The following is a 20,629-nucleotide window of genomic DNA, read 5'->3' as shown; positions in this document are numbered from 1 at the left end:
TCCTGTTAATTCTAGAATAGAATTTAAAATTCTTCTTCTTACTTATAAGGTTTTGAATAATCAGGTCCCATCTTATCTTAGGGACCTCGTAGTACCATATTACCCCATTAGAGCGCTTCGCTCTCAGACTGCGGGCTTACTTGTGGTTCCTAGGGTTTGTAACAGTAGAATGGGAGGCAGAGCCTTCAGCTTTCAGGCTCCTCTCCTGTGGAACCAGCTCCCAATTCAGATCAGGGAGACAGATACCCTCTCTACTTTTAAGATTAGGCTTAAAACTTTCCTTTTCGCTAAGGCTTATAGTTAGGGCTGGATCGGGTGACCCTGGACCATCCCTTGGTTATGTTGCTTTAGACGTAGACTGTGGGGGGGTTCCCATGATGCACTGTTTCTTTCTCTTTTTGCTCCGTATGCATCACTCTGCATTTAATCATTAGTGATCGATCTCTGCCCCCCTTCTCGGCATGTCTTTTTCCTGGTTCTTTCCCTCAGCCCCAACCAGTCTCAGCAGAAGACTGCCCCTCCCTGAGCCTGGTTCTGCTGGAGGTTTCTTCCTGTTAAAAGGGAGTTTTTCCTTCCCACTGTGGCCAAGTGCTTGCTCATAGGGGGTCGTTTTGACCGTTGGGGTTTTTCATAATTATTGTATGGCCTTGCCTTACAATATGGAGCGCCTTGGGGCAACTGTTTGTTGTGATTTGGCGCTATATAAGAAAAAAGTTGATTGATTGATTGATAAACTTTAAATTTCTTAAATATTTATTATGGCCACTCTTAAAACTTCAGTTATCTTTACAATTTTATTACTGGTTAATTTTAGAATTGATTTAGATGAGATATACTCATTATCTCACAGGAATCTATCACAATTTTCTGGGAACTACTTTTTGCACAGGAATTCAAGGACGTCGGCCGCGGACACGTACTAACACAAAATACCCAGAAACTGTACAGTAGTTCGGCCAAAACGAGAGCATCCACTTTTAGCTTGCCTTAAGCTAAGCTATTGGCGCTCGTGAGAGTCGGGGTTTCGATCATGCCGAGACAACAAGAGTTTGAGACAATCTTCTGCTTCACACATACGATCTTCGGCATGGGGTCCTCGATCTTGTCTGTTCATAAATTGCGCTTTATATACAACTGTCCTGTCCGAAAGTCATTTTCCCGTCTTATTAATTTGTCTGAAAAATACTGAGTGGTTTATACAGCTTTGTATCGGAACACTTTTTATGTAATAATTTTCTTCATGTCAGTCTGTACAGGCATAGATTTGGCCAGCTACGAGCCTGTCCCACGTTGTGCGCCAGCAGGAGTTTGACCGTCCTCTGCTGCATGCTAATCTGTTTATACGCTTCTCCAGACGACATGAAGCGAATATAACAATAATAAAGTGAGTGTGACAACTTCTCTACAGCCGGAGTTCCTATCAGCTTTCTAAGTTTGTTCGGAAGATGTCAGTGAAGCGCTGTGTGCCTTTGTTGTGCCGGCTGCGACGCCACATTAGCTGTCGTGTGTCTGCGGTGTCGGGCTTCAAACATCACAGCAGAAATCACTCTGAAAACGGCTCTTCGATCAGACCACCGGACACTTCGCTTTTTATGCCCGTCACCTTGAAGACAAATTCGTCTGCAGACAGCGGTGTGGGCGCAGAGCTGAGCCAGGCGCTGGATAAAAGTGAGTGAAATGCCAGCAGCACAGGGTAAACACGAAACGAAACTCAACACACTCTGTCAGTGTCATCATGGAACTGATCAGTTTAACAATCCCATTCCAAAACTACCCTTAATGTGAGCTGATTTAAAGTCATACTTATTAATATGTATATGTCGAAGACATGAATGAGCGAAGCTCTTCAGCCTCTCACCATGTCGTTTAGGGCCATCAGACTGTTTTTTGAGAAAATTCGTCAGGGGAGCATTAGCATTGCTAAAACCTTTCAGCTTCTGGTGGGGGGGGGGGGGGGGGGGGGGCTTTTAAATATACAGTGTGTGTGTGTGTTGGGTTTGCACCCTGTTTTAAAGAAATGAGAGGCACAGACACTGTAAAGAAACCAGTCAGAGAGAGACAAATATATTTTATGCTCTGCGCAGAGGAGGAGGGCGGGCAGTAGCAGCTTGTAAGTGCTCAGTTCCAAAACTCTCCTAAAATCCTCTCCTCTGGCTCGGCTTTTTATTTAGTTCACCAGCATTAGAAAAAACAAACAAGGACAGTCAGGGACAGGTTACACGAGTCATGTCTGCATGAGGGAGATAGCAAGGCAAGGTAGCAGCTGAAACATTCCATTCCTGCGACATGAGCCTTGTGGCTCGTCAAAAGCAGGATAAGGCACTTATGCAAAATGAAAAATAGTTTGCTCAATCATGAAGAATGCGTCTTTCTTTTTAAAACCTCACAAAGAGGAAAAGTACACGTAGTCATAAAAGGAAATAAATAATATAAGCATGAACTATATAAAATCCTTGTGTGTGTGTGTGTGTGTGTGTGTGTGTATGTATGTATGTGTATATATATATATATATATATATTTGCCTTACACATGTACAAACTTGCTCTTGAAAGTTTTCCAGCTAAAACCCCTAAAAGAGGACTGATTACAGAGCTCTCAGTAGCTATCAGCACCTTATTATAACACAGTGATAAAAGACACTTTACAGAACAGAGAAAATGGCAGAGAACAAAGCAACTTTATTATGGTTTGCCGCAGCGCCATGTCACTTCCGGTGAAGTGGCCAATCCGAAGGCGAGAATTCGTACTTCCGCAACTGGCCGCCCGATGAAAACCACCTCGGGCTGCATTTGTTTTGTCTTTAACTTGCTTCTAACAGCCAGCTGATAGCGCTTACTGCCTGAAACAGTGAGATTTATACACCAACCTGACCTGAAATGAACCATTGTACATTAAATTGACTTTATTGACGAGTCTGACCCCTTTGAAAAGTGACCAAATTACATGTATTTGTATTGAGGTCGGCAATGTTTTCGTCGGCCAGAGGGCGCTCGGTGTAAAGTCCGCGGCAACCCATAGAAAGTAGGGTTGCACCGATACCACTTTTTCCCAGACCGAGTACAAGTGCGAGTACTTACATTTGGGTACTCGTTGATACCGATTACCGACACAAACACATAATTATACCATTGCAGTTTTATGTACGGATGTCCCGATCCAATCACGTGATCGGAAATCAGTGCTATTTCAAGCTCATTATTGCAGATTAATGGGCCTTTCACGCGTCGGAAGCATCAGAGGTGTCAAGAATCAGTGTAAAAAGCATTATTTTCAATGAGACGCGTTGCTTTTTAGAGGCGTCAGAAGCGTCGTGTCAAAAGCTGAGCTAAAGCAACGCTTCTGAAGGGAGCGCGCATTGCGGCTTGTTGGCAGGCTGACGCGGTCAAAGTTCAACCCAGCCTTTTTTGTTTTTATTGAACAAAATAAGAAACATAAGTTCAACCCAATTCAACTTTAAATGCTCTGAGCTGTGACGTAGCTGCCCAAAAAAGTTTAGAACACTTGTAATTAAAATAGCTAAATCAATAAATGGTTCTTTAGAAACCTCCATCCATCCATTTTCTTCCGCTTTATCTGGAGTCGGGTCGCGGGGGCAGCAGCTCAGGCAAAGCCGCCCAGACCTCCCGATCCACACACACCTCCCCCAGCTCCTCCGGGGGAACCCCAAGGCGTTCCCAAGTCAGCCGAGAGATGTAGTCCCTCCAGCGTGTCCTGGGTCTTCCCCAGGGCCTCCTCCCAATGGGACGTGCCCGGAACACCTCTCCAGCGAGGCGTCCAGGGGGCATCTGGAAAAGATGCCCGAGCCACCTCAACTGACGCCTTTCGACGTGGAGGAGCAGCGGCTCGACTCCAAGCTCTTCCCGAGTGACCGAGCTCCTCACCCTATCTCTAAGGGAGTGCCCAGCCACCCTGCGGAGGAAACTCATCTCGGCCGCTTGTACTCGCGATCTCGTTCTTTCGGTCATGAGCCAAATCTCATGACCATAGGTGAGGATCGCAACGTAGATCGATCGGTAAATCGAGAGCTTTGCCCCCCTACTCAGCTCTCTCTTCACCACGACGGTCCGATACAGCGACCGCATCACTGCAGATGCTGCACCGATCCATCTATCGATCTCACGCTCCATCCGTCCCTCACTCGTGAACAAGACCCCGAGATACTTAAACTCTTCCATTTGAGGCAAGGACTTTAGAAACCTTTCATCTGTAAATTAAAACCACCTGTTATTTCAGATTAAATAATTTATTGTTTAACATAAGGATCCTTGGACAATAAAATAAAATAACATGGAAATTTGTACATTTTTTAAGTCTGGTAGATTGTTACTTGATTGTTCAAGCTACCTCAAGGAGAAGTGCACTGTTTAAGTGATGAATAATAAAATAAGGTGATTAAAATGCAAATATGATATATTTAGCATTTGTTCATTGTTCATTCAGTTTTTTAAAGTATCAGATCGGGACTCAGTATCGGCAGATACTCAAAATCAGATGACTCGGAATTGGATCGGGGCCAAAAAACCTGATCAGGATATCCCTAGTTTTATGATGACTTTGAAAATGTTTTATTCATCAGTTGTTCCTTAATTTTTGACTGTAACTGCTACCAATATCATTAGCTTTGTTTTTATTTACAAACATTTTACTTAAATCATGTAACTTCACTTTTTGACTCCAACAAATTGGGCTTTAATATTTACTGTGTGTTTCTTAACAAACATGACCCTGCCAGACATCACTCTGAAATGTATGGAATTCAGCACTACAAAATATACAGCACCAGCAACGGAACTGAAACTGTCCATCACTAACTTTACTTATGTCTATGAGCACCAGTGTTGCCACAATTACTTTGAAAAAGCAACTTACTTTACTGATTACTCAGTTTTATAAGTGAATCATTTAGATTACTAGGTACTTGAAGCAGCTACTGACAACACCCCACCACCACTTCAACATGAAAATGATAACTAGTTTTGCCAATACTCACTTTATAGTCACCCTTTCTTGACTTCAGTGGACATAAATAATTGTTTTATAAAAAATAAAATAGACATCTTTCTTGACCTCATATTTAAATGTTGACAGCACTGTAAAAGTAAAACATTCAATTTATAATCTACATTGTTTATAAATGTAACTATTAAATTCTTTGTAACATTTTTGTCACATTTAAAGTCTTAACATTTTAATTGTTAAAATTAATATTGTAGTAGTAGTAGTATGAAAAATTGTCTTCAAAAGTGGACCTTAAATCTAGGGGTGTGGAGGGGGAAGCAGCCCCCCCTTTCCGCCTGGATTCGCCCCTGGATGGCCGTCTGAGCAGGAAGAATTGAGAATGTATATTTATGGAAAAAGCATGATCAGATTGAGAGGTAGGGGTTTTTATTTATTTATTTATTTACATTTTTCTGCATTTTTGTACATCATGTCATCCTCAGAGACTTGAGGTACAATTGGGTGGGAAAAACAAGCGTTGTTAATGTGTGTGGATCCGCTGTTTTTAGTGAGGACCCACACGGAGCAGCACATAGTTTTAAAGAAAAAAAAATGTAAAAAGCTCTGCGTAGATGTGCTGTCGTCAGAATGCTTTGAGAGACAACAACTGTTTTCAACTTGAAGCCTGAGCTGCGCTGCAGGAAACAGGTGAAAACCTCACAGCATCAAACGCTTCGTGGGCAAGTGGACAGTTCCATCGAACTGCGACCTCCGCCTCACACGGGCTGCTGCGATTGACACACAATACAAGCACAAATGAGAGATTGACATCACGTTGCTGTAAAGGGGTATCGGGTGTCTAGTATCGGAGCAGTTTTATGAGTACAAGTAAATACATACAGGATCCGGCCGATAGCTGATACTGGCATCGGTGCATCCCTAATAGAAAGATAAAAAAAAAAAAAAATTAAATCAAACCTTCACTGTGCATTGTGATGGAATCACTAAGATGGCGGCTGCATTTCTTGTGCCTCAGCAACCAATGTAGCGTGTACTCTTTATAATGTCTATGTTCGTCTACCATCGGCTTGTGGCTTTTTACGGATTTTTACAACAATGCTGTCCGGTTTGTGGCTTTTTCGCCACTGGGCAGATTTTTCGTGCCATGTCTGTATTGTGATTTTTTTTTTTTGTGCCATTTCCGGATTGTTTTGTGCCATTTCTGTGTCTTTGTGCCATAGGGAGCTTTTATTACCTTAAGGTAAATACCCATGTTGGTAGAAGTCCAGTCATTACTCTTTAATTTTGTGGTATTAACATGTAATAGCGTTAAGTGGAGCAGTACTAAGACAAGACACTTGGTCTGTATTGTCCCAGTCTACCCACCTTGCTTGGGGACGTAACCTCAATCAGTTGGGAGTCATATGTGCAGATGAGGTCATCAGTCTCTGTCCGTGTATGCGTGCATTGCAGAGAACGAAGCACCACTCCCTCTGTGTGTCTTCCTTTGAGCTTTTCTGTTGCTGCACCCTAGTCCACTCTGAGCCCTGCCATGTTTGTCCATTACACCTCCCAGTGATTTAAAAAGAGGTAATAGTACTCAGTATATATGTTTCAGGTGGACAGATCTTGCATTCTGAAAATGTCCACCATTTTTGGAAGGGCATTTCTGGGGTTTTGGAACAAGATGCCAAGTCTGGAGTCTGAGGTCCCCCAGCAACATTGTAAATGATTTTCTTTTAAACTGGGTTGGGTTTTTTTTTTTCTGAAATGCATAAAAAGTCTGCAAGGTCAGACAGTAATTTTCATAAGTGTTTCACAGAAGCAGAATTCCAGTATGGTTTGGAAATTTCTACCTTCGCATATTGTATGGAACAGACCATGTTTATTTGCACACTTATGAAGGATTATTATCTGATTTATGGAGTTATCAAATCAATATTCAGTCATGTAAATGGCATAATGGGATATACTTTAGTGGATTATGAGAAATCTAATAAACCCATTTTTTCTTTTTTAACCAATATTCTGTTTTCCCTGGCACATATATACTGTTAATTTGTTTTCTTTCTTTCTTTTACATCTGCGCAGGTGTGAAACTGTCAAATCAAAAACCCTGTTTTTAAAGTAGAAGCAGATGCATGCCTTGTCCACAGGGAAACAGAAGTTTCCCTATACCATCTTTTTCTTTGTAAGATATATCTGTACACATGAAACCACTGAGAATGCTGTTTTATGTATGCCAGACCTGTAACACTTCTACAAAAAATGGAGAACAAGATGTGGAACAGACTTCTGCTTCAAGTCGCACTGAATTATAAATCAAATAAACTACAAGAGAATGTTGAATGGGAATAGTGTCAGTCCAAGTACACCAATATAATGGACGCGTTTTAGCGTGTCGCCTTGTGGCCGGGATTAAAGCCGCGTTCACACCGGGCGCGATGCGAGCGACAGCGGCGACAGGTTGCCATGTAATCCCTATGGAAGGACGTGTTACGGTGCCAAGCCACACAACGCAATGAGATGGACGCGAATGAAGCGATTTTGAGCGATTGGCACGTTTGTGACGTGATATCGTGTCGCGTTGCCCTCCTCCCCAAGTTGAAAAATCTGAACTTTTTCGTCTTGTCGCGCTGCAATGACCAATCAGGGACTGCATATGTAGTAATGTGGAGATGTCTGGAGTTTGACTGAGTTGGATGTGAACATGTCCTGTCTCTGGTAGCTAGCCTGTGAGCAGAACCTATGCCCCTTTTGTCCTTTATTTCACAATTATGACAGAGTTTTTGGGGGAAGAGCGAGCAGCAGCCCCGCAACAGCGGCAGCGGACAGTTTTTTCTTGATGTGTGCGCGTGAGCGAATTGTCCGTGAAGATTATTTTATCTATTAACTACACAGATGTATAATAAAACAAATGGTGACTGGTTTATAAACACAATTATGACAGAGTTTGGGGGAAGAGTGAGCAGCAGCCCTGCGGCAGCGGACAGTTTTTTTTTTTTTTTTCACGTGCGCGTGAGCAAATCATCCGTGAAGATTATTTTATTTATTAACTACACAAACCCCCAATCTCAATTTTGTTTTGTACCCCTTCCCCTTGGCCCTGCCCCTACGCCTACCCCTTTAAAACAAGGGGTAAGGCGAAGGGGTATGCCTCCAGCCCTATGAACTGAGACACCCCTCCGCCTTAGGAGAGAAAAAAAAAACTGCCGTGTCAAACTGCCGTCTTCACTGTTTAACATGGCAACCGAAATGCAACTTGTTGCAGTAGCCTGTTTGCTCTTTTTATTTTCTCGCCTTTCTGCGTAAATGCAAAGAAATAGAAGTCGTGGATTTATTTGATGCATCGCAATCATGTCATGTTAATTAATTTAATTCATTTGTAATTTATAATAATAATAAATAGTATTAATAAATTAATTACAAATCGATTAATGTTAATAGTACTAATAATAATTAATCAATAATAGTAATAATTAGTATTGTTTAATCATTAGATTGATTAGTAATTAATTAATTAATAATCATCATAATTTATTATAATAATAATTTATTAATTTCTATAGCGCCAAATCATGACTAATTGCCTCAAGGCACTTCACAAACATCATTTAAAAGCAAAATAAAATTAAATAAGATTAAAACACAATAAAAAAATTTAAAACATAAGTAAAAGAAGTAAAATAATAAAGACTAAACAAAGACACAAACATATAAAATTCTAATGATAAAACAGGAAAACAATTTATTTATTTAAAATAAATAAACATGAAATATATCAGTCTGTGTGCAATGAATGTATACTTTATACAAGTTTCAGTTTTTGAATGGAATTACTGAAATAAATGATGATTTCACGATATTCTAATTATATGATCAGCACCTGTATGTATGTTTTGGGCTGCATCTAGTTCTGTTAAGCTTATATTTCTTTTTCAAATTCTCCCATTTTTTGCATCCAGCCCTATTTCCTTTAGAAATTTCCTTGACAAATAACAGCAGTTTATTAGGACGTCAGGTTATGTGTTACACATATACATGTGTGTGTATATATTTTCCAACTTATTCCCATTGATGAAACTTCTCCTCCTTTTCTGCCCGAAAGCTTATTAGGAGACGAGTGTGCTCAGGGCTCCTGTTTGATTACTAAATACACACACATTACAGACCTTGTAATCCAACAGCAGGGATTGATATTATTCAAAGATTTATGAACATACAAATGAACATGCTTATCCTTTATCATGATTTTCCCCGTTGTGAGATATAAAAGTGTCTTATCGTGGCGTTCGTGTGTATATGCTTTATAATGCCTCAGCACACGAGCGAAGTTATGATATTCTTCAGAAGGACAATATACGAGGTCTGTTAGAAAACTATCCAACCTTTTTATTTTTTTCCAAAACTATATGGATTTGAATCATGTGCGCTTGCATCAGCCAAGCTTGAACCTTCGTGCGCATGCGTGAGTTTTTTCACGCCTGTTGGTTGCGTCAGTCGCCTGTGGGCAGGCTTTGAGTGAGCACTGGTCCACCCCCCTCGTCGGATTTTCATTGTCAGGGAAATGGCTGAGCGATTGGAACAGCGCTGAATCAAATTTTTCCAGAAACTGTGAGAGACAGCCAGGTGGAAACCATTCGGAAGATTCAGACGGCTTTCTGTGAGGATACTCTGGGCGTCACACAGATTAAGAAGCATTACAACCGGATTAAAGATGGCCCACAGCGGTGGAGGGCGTGCCGTGCTCCGAGCGGCCATCAACAGGCTGAAATGACTAGATCGTTTCCAAAGTGAACGCTGTGTTGATCCGGGACGTCATCTGACTACCAGAGAAATTGCAGAAGAGGTGGACATCAGCACTTTTGCGGCACATTCCACTGTTACAGGAGATTTTGTAATGAAAGACGTGCGGAGGAATTCGCGCGTCGGGACGGAGCCGCAATGGTGCACACCAAAAAGCGCGTCCGTGTTGGAAACCATTCGGAAGATTCAGACGGCTTTCGGTGGCTTTTCAGTCGAGTGAGTATCCGAGAAATTGTGTAACAGCTGGGCATGTCACAACTTGTCCTGTGAGACTTCCAACATGGACATGCTTTTTTACAACAAGCATGTCCATGTTTTGCCTGTACATTTTTTTTGGCAAGTTATAACTTTCTAAACAGCGTAATTTGTAATGAAAGCCGCTTCATTTGTGCGGCTCTTTCGGCGCCATGTTTGTTTTTTTGGAGACAACGGTAAGCTCCTCCTACCCCTCCAAACGGAGTGTGTATCCAGATTCATTCCGTTTGGAGGGGTTTGTAGCCCTCCGCCTACCCCTCCGCCTCACTCCAGAAAGAGAATTGAGACACCCCTCTGTCTCTCGTGCCCGCGCAAAACAGAGGGTAAGGGGTAAGGGGAAGGGCCGAGGGGTAGAATTGAGATTCAGCCAAAAAGTAAATCCCTTTGGCTGCTCCTTTGTTTGCACTCGGGGTCGCCACAGCAAATCCAAGGTGGATCTGCATGTTGAATTGGCACAGGTTTTACACCAGATGCCCTTCCTGACGCAACTCCAAATTACATGGAGAAATGTGGCAGGGGTGGGATTTGAACCCGGAACCTTCTGCACTGAAACCAAGCACATTAACCACTTGGCCACCACCCCATTTATTAACTACACAGATGTATAATAAAACAAATGGTGACTGGTTTATAAACACAGTTATGACAGAGAGCAAGCAGCAGCCCCGTGGCAGCGGACAGTTTATTTTATTTTATTTATTTATTTTTTTTAATTGTTTACACGTGCGTGTGTGAATGAGACAGGAGGTCCTCAAACTGGGTCCTGCAGAGGCGGAAGGACCGCTGAAAGCGGCCGTCATCCAGATGCAGCTCCTGCAGCAAATAATGATACTCCCTGAAATGGGAACATCTCCTGAGGATGTTGTGAACCCAGGGACACCGCCGCTGGCGTCGTTTGTCAGCTTTCCACAACAATTAAGAGCACAGCAACTCGCTCTGTGTGATCAAGGTCTGCCATGTTAACTTGACTGACAACCGGAGGCGGTAAGCGGAATGGAAGCTCCTCCTATTTGATAATGCACTGGGATGAATTTTCGCAGCGAAAGCAGAGCGACGCACCGGGCGATGGTGGCGCGTCCTTCGCATGGCGACTGATGCAAATTTGTGGCGTTGTGTCGCGCCCGGTGTGAACGCGGCTTAAGGCTGAGGTTAGAAAGGTGGGGCCATGACCTCATCATTTTAAAAAAAGTGGCATATTTGTTGTACACACAAAAAAGTAGCATTTTCGAAATCTGAAAATGGCGGTTCCATGTGGATGAAACATCAATGCAGAACGTTTGTGTATATGTGGAAACTCGTCTCCATGTGGACTGGCCTGTTAAGCAATCATAGCTGACGACATGAGCAGTGGTGGTAGAACCCACTTTTCGAGTGAATTCTTTGTCTCAAACATTTCAGAGTTTTGTTTTACGTTGTATATATGCCAAGCATGCATGTGGTGCTGTAATGCCAATAGTAGTGATGTTCGATACCACAGATTTCCTTTCTGGTCTGATACCGAGTAAAGTTCAGGCTGGAATCGGCGATACCGATCTAATACTGATATTTTGTGCAAATACGCCTCATATGTAGGCTAAATTTTAAAAAGAGTGTATTTCAAATCATAGCTTCTGAAAGAATTACTTTGTTTTTGCATTCATCAAACAAGATGAGACTCTGTCAGGTTTGTTCTTCCATGGAGTTTATATTTTGGGTCAAGAGTTTTCACAAATCCTTGGAAACTTTGGTCTACTGCTATGGACAGAGGCTGGAGATCCTTCGCAATCATTTCTCCGAGAACATGGTGTGAGTGTTGCTGCTCTTGGGGAATCATCTTCAAACAATATATGCTCACAGGGCAAAACAAACGATGGGGCTACTCTACACTGAGTGCTTAATTGTATTTATGTATGTAATCTCTTCAAATAACCTATAAGGGGATACAAACACTTGCTGTTTATAATACTGGCTTACTCAAATTGAAATTGCCAGTAAAATATTTTATTAAATAAATACCACACAAATTGCACAAGTTTGTCAATACCTACATCTTAAAATATTCATCTTATCAATCTTATTTTTATCCTTGTTTTCTAGAATATAATTTTCTTATTTCACTATAATTTAATTTTGTTAATTAAACTTTACCATAGCTGTTTTATCGCAATTGCTCTGTATAATTTAATGACACCTAGACTATGTAATCCACTTTAAACGATCAATTCCTAAGGAAAACTTTACTGAATAAATCTAGGCTTTTTTTCTGCCAGTGTGAGATTATCTCAGTGATACACATATTATTACTCCAAGATGAACTCATGCAGCTTTTTGTTGAAGCATTTTGTTGAAGTATTTATTTTGTTACTTATTTCATAACCATATTTATTAATTTGAACAACACCAACAGCAGCAGAGCTTAGCACCACTTAAAGTGTCACATTTTCTCCCTCTGGACCTGGATAGTTCCTGCCTGCAGCACCAAAGAACTCCGCCAGAGATGTCTGTCTTGCCCTTGCGGCACCTGACACTGTGCTGTCCTGTTCTGTCCGTCTCATAAGTACCTCAAATTCTACGTTGTGGTTTAATCTGAGGTGTTTGACGAGGTTTGTTGTGTTGACACGAATCTTAATCATTTTTCCACGTCACCAACTACTTCTTGGTTGTTTGTGGAGCTGAAATAGCTCCACACGTGACTCTTTAGAGCCTGAGTGATTGACTGACTGAGCAGTGTGTTGCTGTGCTTATGCATTGCGCACTTACCCAGGCGAAAGAAAAAGTAGTTCCCACATATCGCGTAGTTTCAACAAAATTTCAATAGTTTAGTTAATTTCCACTTTGTTCCTGTTAATGATATACATGACCTCAAATGACTGAAGTATCAAAAGTATCGATATTATGATTTGAGAATTGACTTTAGAGCATAAACATCTGGCATTGGAGGTATCGATATTTCAGTATCGATCTGCATATCACTAGACAATACAGCATGTACATAACCCGTGTAAGAGCTAATCAGTGTAGCATCAGAAGCTACAACTTTTTAAAGTGACACGCAGAGTAAAATAAAGCCTTTTAAGAAAGAGGGTTCAGGCTGATCATCTGAAATACATTTACTATGCATTTAAAATGAAGCAGTGTGTTTGTGTATTTTTTCAAGAACACAGTTTGGTCCACTGGCTGCCCTCCATTCTACATGGACTTTAAGTCAGTCGAGTTAAAAAAAAAATGCCTTTATTCGGATTTGATCAGAGTTTTTGTCGAAACGGTGCACAGTGGGTTTATCAGTGTGGCTTCTGTGGAGAAGTTGCACTCCAGAGCCCAGTTTATCACAAGTTGTGTTCACGCGAAGCCTAACTGAGTTCACTGACCGCCTGCATTTACCGCTCCGCAAAGATCTGAAACGTGAAAAAACCATGAAAAAATAAATAGTTACCCAGGAAAACGGGGAACACCCAAAATTTGACAGTCTGTGTGATGGCGCAGTGACATTGTACCATTGCTGAGGGAGAGCCTTGGACTACTGATGGTTAAAAATGCAAAAGTACTTTTTTTTATCAGATTACTTGATTAATTGATAAAATAATGGATAGACTACTTGATTCCAAAAATATTCAATAGATGCTGCCCTAAGGACATGTTTTTTTAATGCCATTTTGTGGTCATTTACCAAACACAAAGAAGTGAGAGCATTGTTTTTGCATGGCTTCCAACACTAACAAAGACTCTCTCTTTTTTGAGTACGGGGTTGAAGATTCTAAAAGACAATTAAAGCCTGCACACAGCATAGCTTCATGCTTTCACCTAAAGCATGACCTTTCCAGAGATTCGTCCACCAGACCACTTTCCTGATCCAAAACCTTTTATAGCCTTTTTTGGAAACATGATTTTGGGGAGTTGGGGGAAATACTACATGCAATTTGCTGCAGTTAATAAGCTAAATGAGAGCTATTTCTCAGTCCCATTTTCTTGCTCATTTTAGTCATAAAAACCATATTATTCCATATTGACAAGATGGCAGAACTATAATACGCTGTCTGTCACATGGATTAGAACACGGTGTTATTGCTATTCCATAAAAATTGCATATTTGCATTGGAGTGTTACTGTTATCTCTCGACATTTATTTAAACATTTGATTTCAGCAGTTTGTGCTTTTATAACAACTGATAGTGTTTTAACATGAACAAAAATAAAAATTGATACAAGTAAAGCTGCACGTACTGTTCATAGTCTTTATTGTCATTGTACAAGTGTGTGGGGGGTACAACAAAATTGGGGTTGTTCCCGCAGAGCGACTGTACACCACAAAAAGACAAACTAGACATTTTATACACCACAAAAATAGTTTAAATATGAAATACTTACTGTATACTTATATATATATATATATATATATATATATATATATATTTATAGTGAGGAAAATAAGTATTTGAACACCCTGCGATTTTGCAAGTTCTCCCACTTAGAAATCATGGAGGGGTCTGAAATTTTCATCTTAGGTGCATGTCCACTGTGAGAGACATAAACTAAAAAAAAAAATCCGGAAATCACAATGTATGATTTTTTTTAAATATTTTATTTGTATGTTACTGCTGCAAATAAGTATTTGAACACCTGTGAAAATCAATGTTAATATTTGGTACAGTAGCCTTTGTTTGCAATTACAGAGGTCAAATGTTTCCTGTAGTTTTTCACCAGGTTTGCGCACACTGCAGCAGGGATTTTGGTCCACTCCTCCATACAGATCTTCTCTAGATCAGCCAGGTTTGACGTTTCAGCTCCTTCCAAAGATTTTCTATTGAGTTCAAGTCTGGAGACTGGCCAGGCCACTCCAGGACCTTGAAATGCTTCTTACGGAGCCGCTCCTTCGTTGCCCTCTGTTTGGGGTCATTGTCATGCTGGAAGACCCAGCCATGACCCATCTTCAATTGAGGGAAGGAGGTTGTTTGCCAAAATCTCGCAATACATGACCCCATCCATCCTCCCTTCAATACGGTGCAGTCGTCCTGTCCCCTTTGCAGAAGAGCACCCCCAGAGTATGATGTTTCCACCCCCATGCTTCATGGTTGGGATGGTTTTCTTGGGGTTCTTCTCATCCTCTAAACATGGTAAGTGGAGTTGATTCCAAAAAGCTCTATTCTGGTCTCATCTGACCACATGACCTTCTCCAATGCCTCCTCTGGATCATCCAGATGGTCAATGGTGACCTTCAAACAGGCCTGGACATGTGCTGGCTTGAGCAGGGGGACCTTGCTGCCCTGCAGGATTTTAAACCATGACAGCATCATGTGTTACTAATGTAATCTTTGTGACTGTGGTCCCAGCTCTCTTCAGGTCATTGACCAGGTCCTCCTGTGTAGTTCTGAGCTTTCTCAGAATCATCCTTACCCCACAAAGTGAGATCTTGCATGGAATCCCAGACTGAGGGAGATTGACAGTCATCTTGTGTTACTTCCACTTTCTAATAAATAATCATAACAGTTGTTGTCTTCTACCAAGCTGCTTGCCTGTTGTGCTGTAGTCCATCCCAGCCATGTGCAGGTCTACAGTTTTGTTCTTGGTGTTCTTAGACAGCTCTTTGGTCTTGGCTATGGTGGACAGGTTGGAGTGTGATTGATTGTGTGAACAGGTGTCTTTTATGCAGGTAACAAGTTCAAACAGGTGCAATTAATACAGGTAAAGAGTGCAGAATAAGAGGGCTTCTTAAAGAAAAACTAACAGGTCTGTGTGAGCCAGAATTCTTGCTGGTTGGCAGGTGTTCAGATACTTACTTGCAGCAGTAATATACAAATAAATTATTAAAAAAATCATACATTGCAATTTCTGTTTTTTTTTTGTTTTTTTTTTAGATTGTCTTTCACAGTGGACATGTAACTAAGATGAAAATTTCAGACCCCTCCATGATTTCTAAGTGGGAGAACTTGCAAAACCGCAGGGTGTTGAAATACTTATTTTCCTCACTGTGTGTGTGTGTCTGTGTGTGTATGTATGTATGTGTGTGTGTATATATATATATATATATATATATATATATATATATATATATATATATATATAACCCCTGGCAAAAATTATGGAATCACCAGCCTCGGAGGATGTTCATTCAGTTGTTTAATTTTGTAGAAAAAAAAGCAGATCAAAGACATGACACAAAACTAAAGTCATTTCAAATGGCAACTTTCTGGCTTTAAGAAACACTATAAGAAATCAGGAAAAAAAAATTGTGGCAGTCAGTAACGGTTACTTTTTTAGACCAAGCAGAGGGGAAAAAAATATGGAATCACTCAATTCTGAGGAAAAAATTATGGAATCATGAAAAACAAAAGAACGCTCCAACACATCACTAGTATTTTGTTGCACCACCTTTGGCTTTTATAACAGCTTGCAGTCTCTGAGGCATGGACTTAATGAGTGACAAACAGTACTCTTCATCAATCTGGCTCCAACTTTCTCTGATTGCTGTTGCCAGATCAGCTTTGCAGGTTGGAGCCTTGTCATGGACCATTTTCTTCAACTTCCACCAAAGATTTTCAGTTGGATTAAGATCCGGACTATTTGCAGGCCATGACATTGACCCTGTGTGTCTTTTTGCAAGGAATGTTTTCACAGTTTTTGCTCTATGGCAAGATGCATTATCATCTTGAAAAATGATTTCATCATCCCCAAACATCCTTTCAATTGATGGGATAAGAAAAGTGTCCAAAATATCAATGTAAACTTGTACAGTCATTGATGATGTAATGACAGCCATCTCCCCAGTGCCTTTACCTGACATGCAGCCCCATATCATCAATGACTGTGGAAATTTACATGTTCTCTTCAGGCAGTCATCTTTATAAATCTCATTGGAACGGCACCAAACAAAAGTTCCAGCATCATCACCTTGCCCAATGCAGATTTGAGATTCGTCACTGAATATGACTTTCATCCAGTCATCCACAGTCCACGATTGCTTTTCCTTAGCCCATTGTAACCTTGTTTTTTTCTGTTTAGGTGTTAATGATGGCTTTCCTTTAGCTTTTCTGTATGTAAATCCCATTTCCTTTAGGCGGTTTCTTACAGTTTGGTCACAGACGTTGACTCCAGTTTCCTCCCATTCGTTCCTCATTTGTTTTGTTGTGCATTTTCGATTTTTGAGACATATTGCTTTAGGTTTTCTGTCTTGACGCTTTCATGTCTTCCATGGTCTACCAGTATGTTTGCCTTTAACAACCTTTCCATGTTGTTTGTATTTGGTCCAGAGTTTAGACACAGCTGACTGTGAACAACCAACATCTTTTGCAACATTGCGTGATGATTTACCCTCTTTTAAGAGTTTGATAATCCTTTTCTTTGTTTCAATTGACATCTCTCCTGTTGGAGCCATGATTCATGTTAGTCCAATTGGTGCAACAGCTCTCCAAGGTGTGATCACTCCTTTTTAGATGCAGACTAATGAGCAGATCTGATTTGATGCAGGTGTTAGTTTTGGGGATGAAAATTGACAGGGTGATTCCATAATTTATTCCTCAGAATTGAGTGAGTCCATTTTTTTTCGCTCTGCTTGGTCTAAAAAAGTAACCACTACTAACTGCCACAATTTGTTTTTGGATTTCTTATAGTGTTTCTTAAAGCCAGAAAGTTGCCATTTGAAATTACTTTAGTTTTGTGTCATGTCTGTGATCTGCTTTTTTCTACAAAATTAAACAACTGAATGAACATCCTCTGAGGCCGGTGATTCCATAATTTTTGCCAGGGGTTGTGTATATATATATAAAATTTTTGAAAAAAATTGATCTTTGGATGTATGAATCGATCTGTGGGAATTAAAATGAGAATTGATTTAAAATCAGCGAATTCTGTCTTTTCAACCCAGCACTAGTGTGTCTGTATATATATATATATATATATATATGTGTGTATATATATATACACTCAACAAAAATATAAATGCAACACTTTTGGTTTTGCTCCCATTTTGTATGAGATGAACTCAAAGATCTAAAACTTTTTCCACATACACAATATCACCATTTCCCTCAAATATTGTTCACAAACCAGACTAAATCTGTGATAGTGGGCACTTCTCCTTTGCTGAGATAATCCATCCCACCTCACAGGTGTGCCATACCAAGATGCTGATTAGACACCATTTCTCTACCATAAGCCGTCTGCAAAGGCATTTCAGAGAATTTGGCAGTACATCCAACCCGCCTCACAACCGCAGACCACGTGTAACCACACCAGCCCAGGACCTCCACATCCAGCATGTTCACTTCCAAGATCGTCGGAGACCAGCCACTCAGACAGCTGCTGAAACAGTCGGTTTGCGTAACCAAAGAATTTCTGCACAAACTGTCAGAAACCGTCTCAGGGAAGCTCATCTGCATGCTCGTCATCCTCATCGGGGTCTCAACCTGACTCCAGTTCGTCGTTGCAACTTTGCACAGCCATTGAAGAGGAGTGGACCAACATTCCACAGGCCACAATTGACATCCTGATCAACTCTATGCGAAGATGTGTTGCACTGCATGAGGCAAATGGTGGTCACACCAGATACTGACTGGTATCCCCCCCCAATAAAACAAAACTGCACCTTTCAGAGTGGCCTTTTATTGTGGACAGTCTAAGGCACACCTGTGCACTAATCATGGTGTCTAATCAGCATCTTGATATGGCACACCTGTGAGGTGGGATGGATTATCTCAGCAAAGAAGTGCTCACTATCACAGATTTAGACTGGTTTGTGAACAATATTTGAGGGAAATGGTGATATTGTGTATGTGGAAAACAGTTTTAGATCTTTGAGTTCATCTCATACAAAATGGGAGCAAAACCAAAAGTGTTGCGTTTATATTTTTGTTGAGTGTATATATATATATATATATATATATATATATATATATATATATATATATGTGTGTGTGTGTGTATGCGTATGTATTTCAATCAATCAATCAATTTTTTTATATAGCGCCAAATCACAACAGTTGCCCCAAGGTGCTTTATATTGTAAGGCAAGGCCTTACAATATAAAGCACGTGAGCATGAATCCTCGTGAGCATGAATCAGAACAGACTCTGATTAGGGTGCATGGTTGCAGACTCGGTACTCATGGAACTCACAAATTTACTGAATGGGTCAGCTGCACATCCTATCAGAATAGATTGATTAATTCATACTGATCACTCACTTGGATCGGACGTGTGTAACTCATGAATTCAATCAATCAATCAATCAATCAATTTTTTTATATAGCGCCAAATCACAACAAACAGTTGCCCCAAGGCGCTTTATATTGTAAGGCAAGGCCATACAATAATTATGTAAAACCCCAAAGGTCAAAACGACCCCCTGTGAGCAAGCACTTGGCTACAGTGGGAAGGAAAAACTCCCTTTTAACAGGAAGAAACCTCCAGCAGAACCAGGCTCAGGGAGGGGCAGTCTTCTGCTGGGACTGGTTGGGGCTGAGGGAGAGAACCAGGAAAAAGACATGCTGTGGAGGGGAGCAGAGATCGATCACTAATGATTAAATGCAGAGTGGTGCATACAGTGCAAAAAGAGAAAGAAACAGTGCATCATGGGAACCCCCAGGCAGTCTACATCTATAGCAGCATAACTAAGGGATGGTTCAGGGTCACCTGATCCAGCCCTAACTATAAGCTTTAGCAAAAAGGAAAGTTTTAAGCCTAATCTTAAAAGTAGAGAGGGTGTCTGTCTCCCTGATCTGAATTGGGAGCTGGTTCCACAGGAGAGGAGCCTGAAAGCTGAAGGCTCTGCCTCCCATTCTACTCTTACAAACCCTAGGAACTACAAGTAAGCCTGCAGTCTGAGAGCGAAGTGCTCTATTGGGGTGATATGGTACTATGAGGTCCCTAAGATAAGATGGGACCTGATTATTCAAAACCTTATAAGTAAGAAGAAGAATTTTAAATTCTATTCTAGAATTAACAGGAAGCCAATGAAGAGAGGCCAATATGGGTGAGATATGCGCTGTCCTTCTAGTCACCGTCAGTACTCTAGCTGCAGCATTTTGAATTAACTGAAGGCTTTTTAGGGAACTTTTAGGACAACCTGATAATAATGAATTACAATAGTCCAGCCTAGAGGAAATAAATGCATCAATTAGTTTTTCAGCATCACTCTGAGACAAGACCTTTCTGATTTTAGAGATATTGCGTAAATGCAAAAAAGCAGTCCTACATATTTGTTTAATATGCACTTTGAATGACATATCCTGATAAAAAATGACTCCAAGATTTCTCACAGTATTACTAGAGGTCAGGGTAATGCCATCCAGAGTAAGGATCTGGTTAGACACCATGTTTCTAAGATTTGTGGGGCCAAGTACAATAACTTCAGTTTTATCTGAGTTTAAAAGCAGGAAATTAGAGGTCATCCATGTCTTTATGTCTGTAAGACAATCCTGCAGTTTAGCTAATTGGTGTGTGTCCTCTGGCTTCATGGATAGATAAAGCTGGGTATCATACCAGCTATAAACATACCAATATGGTACAGTTTAAAAATGGCTGTAAACATTTAGGGCGGTGATTTGTGAAACACTGGGGGCACAGTGAGGGCCGTTAATGATCATTTTTAGTTCTCAACAACACTGATTTGGGTTTAAATCTAATTCTTATTCACTTCTACAACCCCTGGCAAAAATTA

At 40.7% G+C, this 20,629-nt stretch overlaps 1 protein-coding gene across 1 annotated transcript in view; it reads left to right on the top strand.

Moving 5' to 3' along the window:
- The first annotated feature begins 1,274 nt into the window (after window positions 1–1,274).
- supv3l1 (SUV3-like helicase) overlaps window positions 1,275–20,629 on the top strand; it is a 56,828-nt gene continuing 37,473 nt past the window's right edge. The window contains exon 1 of the mRNA XM_034188494.1: window positions 1,275–1,668. Within this exon, the coding sequence (XP_034044385.1) occupies window positions 1,446–1,668 (223 nt within the window). The 5' untranslated portion in view covers window positions 1,275–1,445. The remainder of the gene's footprint in view (window positions 1,669–20,629) is intronic.

The sequence above is a fragment of the Thalassophryne amazonica genome, chromosome 2 (assembly GCF_902500255.1).
Source record: "Thalassophryne amazonica chromosome 2, fThaAma1.1, whole genome shotgun sequence".
NCBI lineage: Eukaryota > Metazoa > Chordata > Actinopteri > Batrachoidiformes > Batrachoididae > Thalassophryne > Thalassophryne amazonica.
The sequence above is the reverse complement of the archived record's forward strand: the minus strand, read 5'-3'. Positions and strand labels throughout refer to the sequence as shown.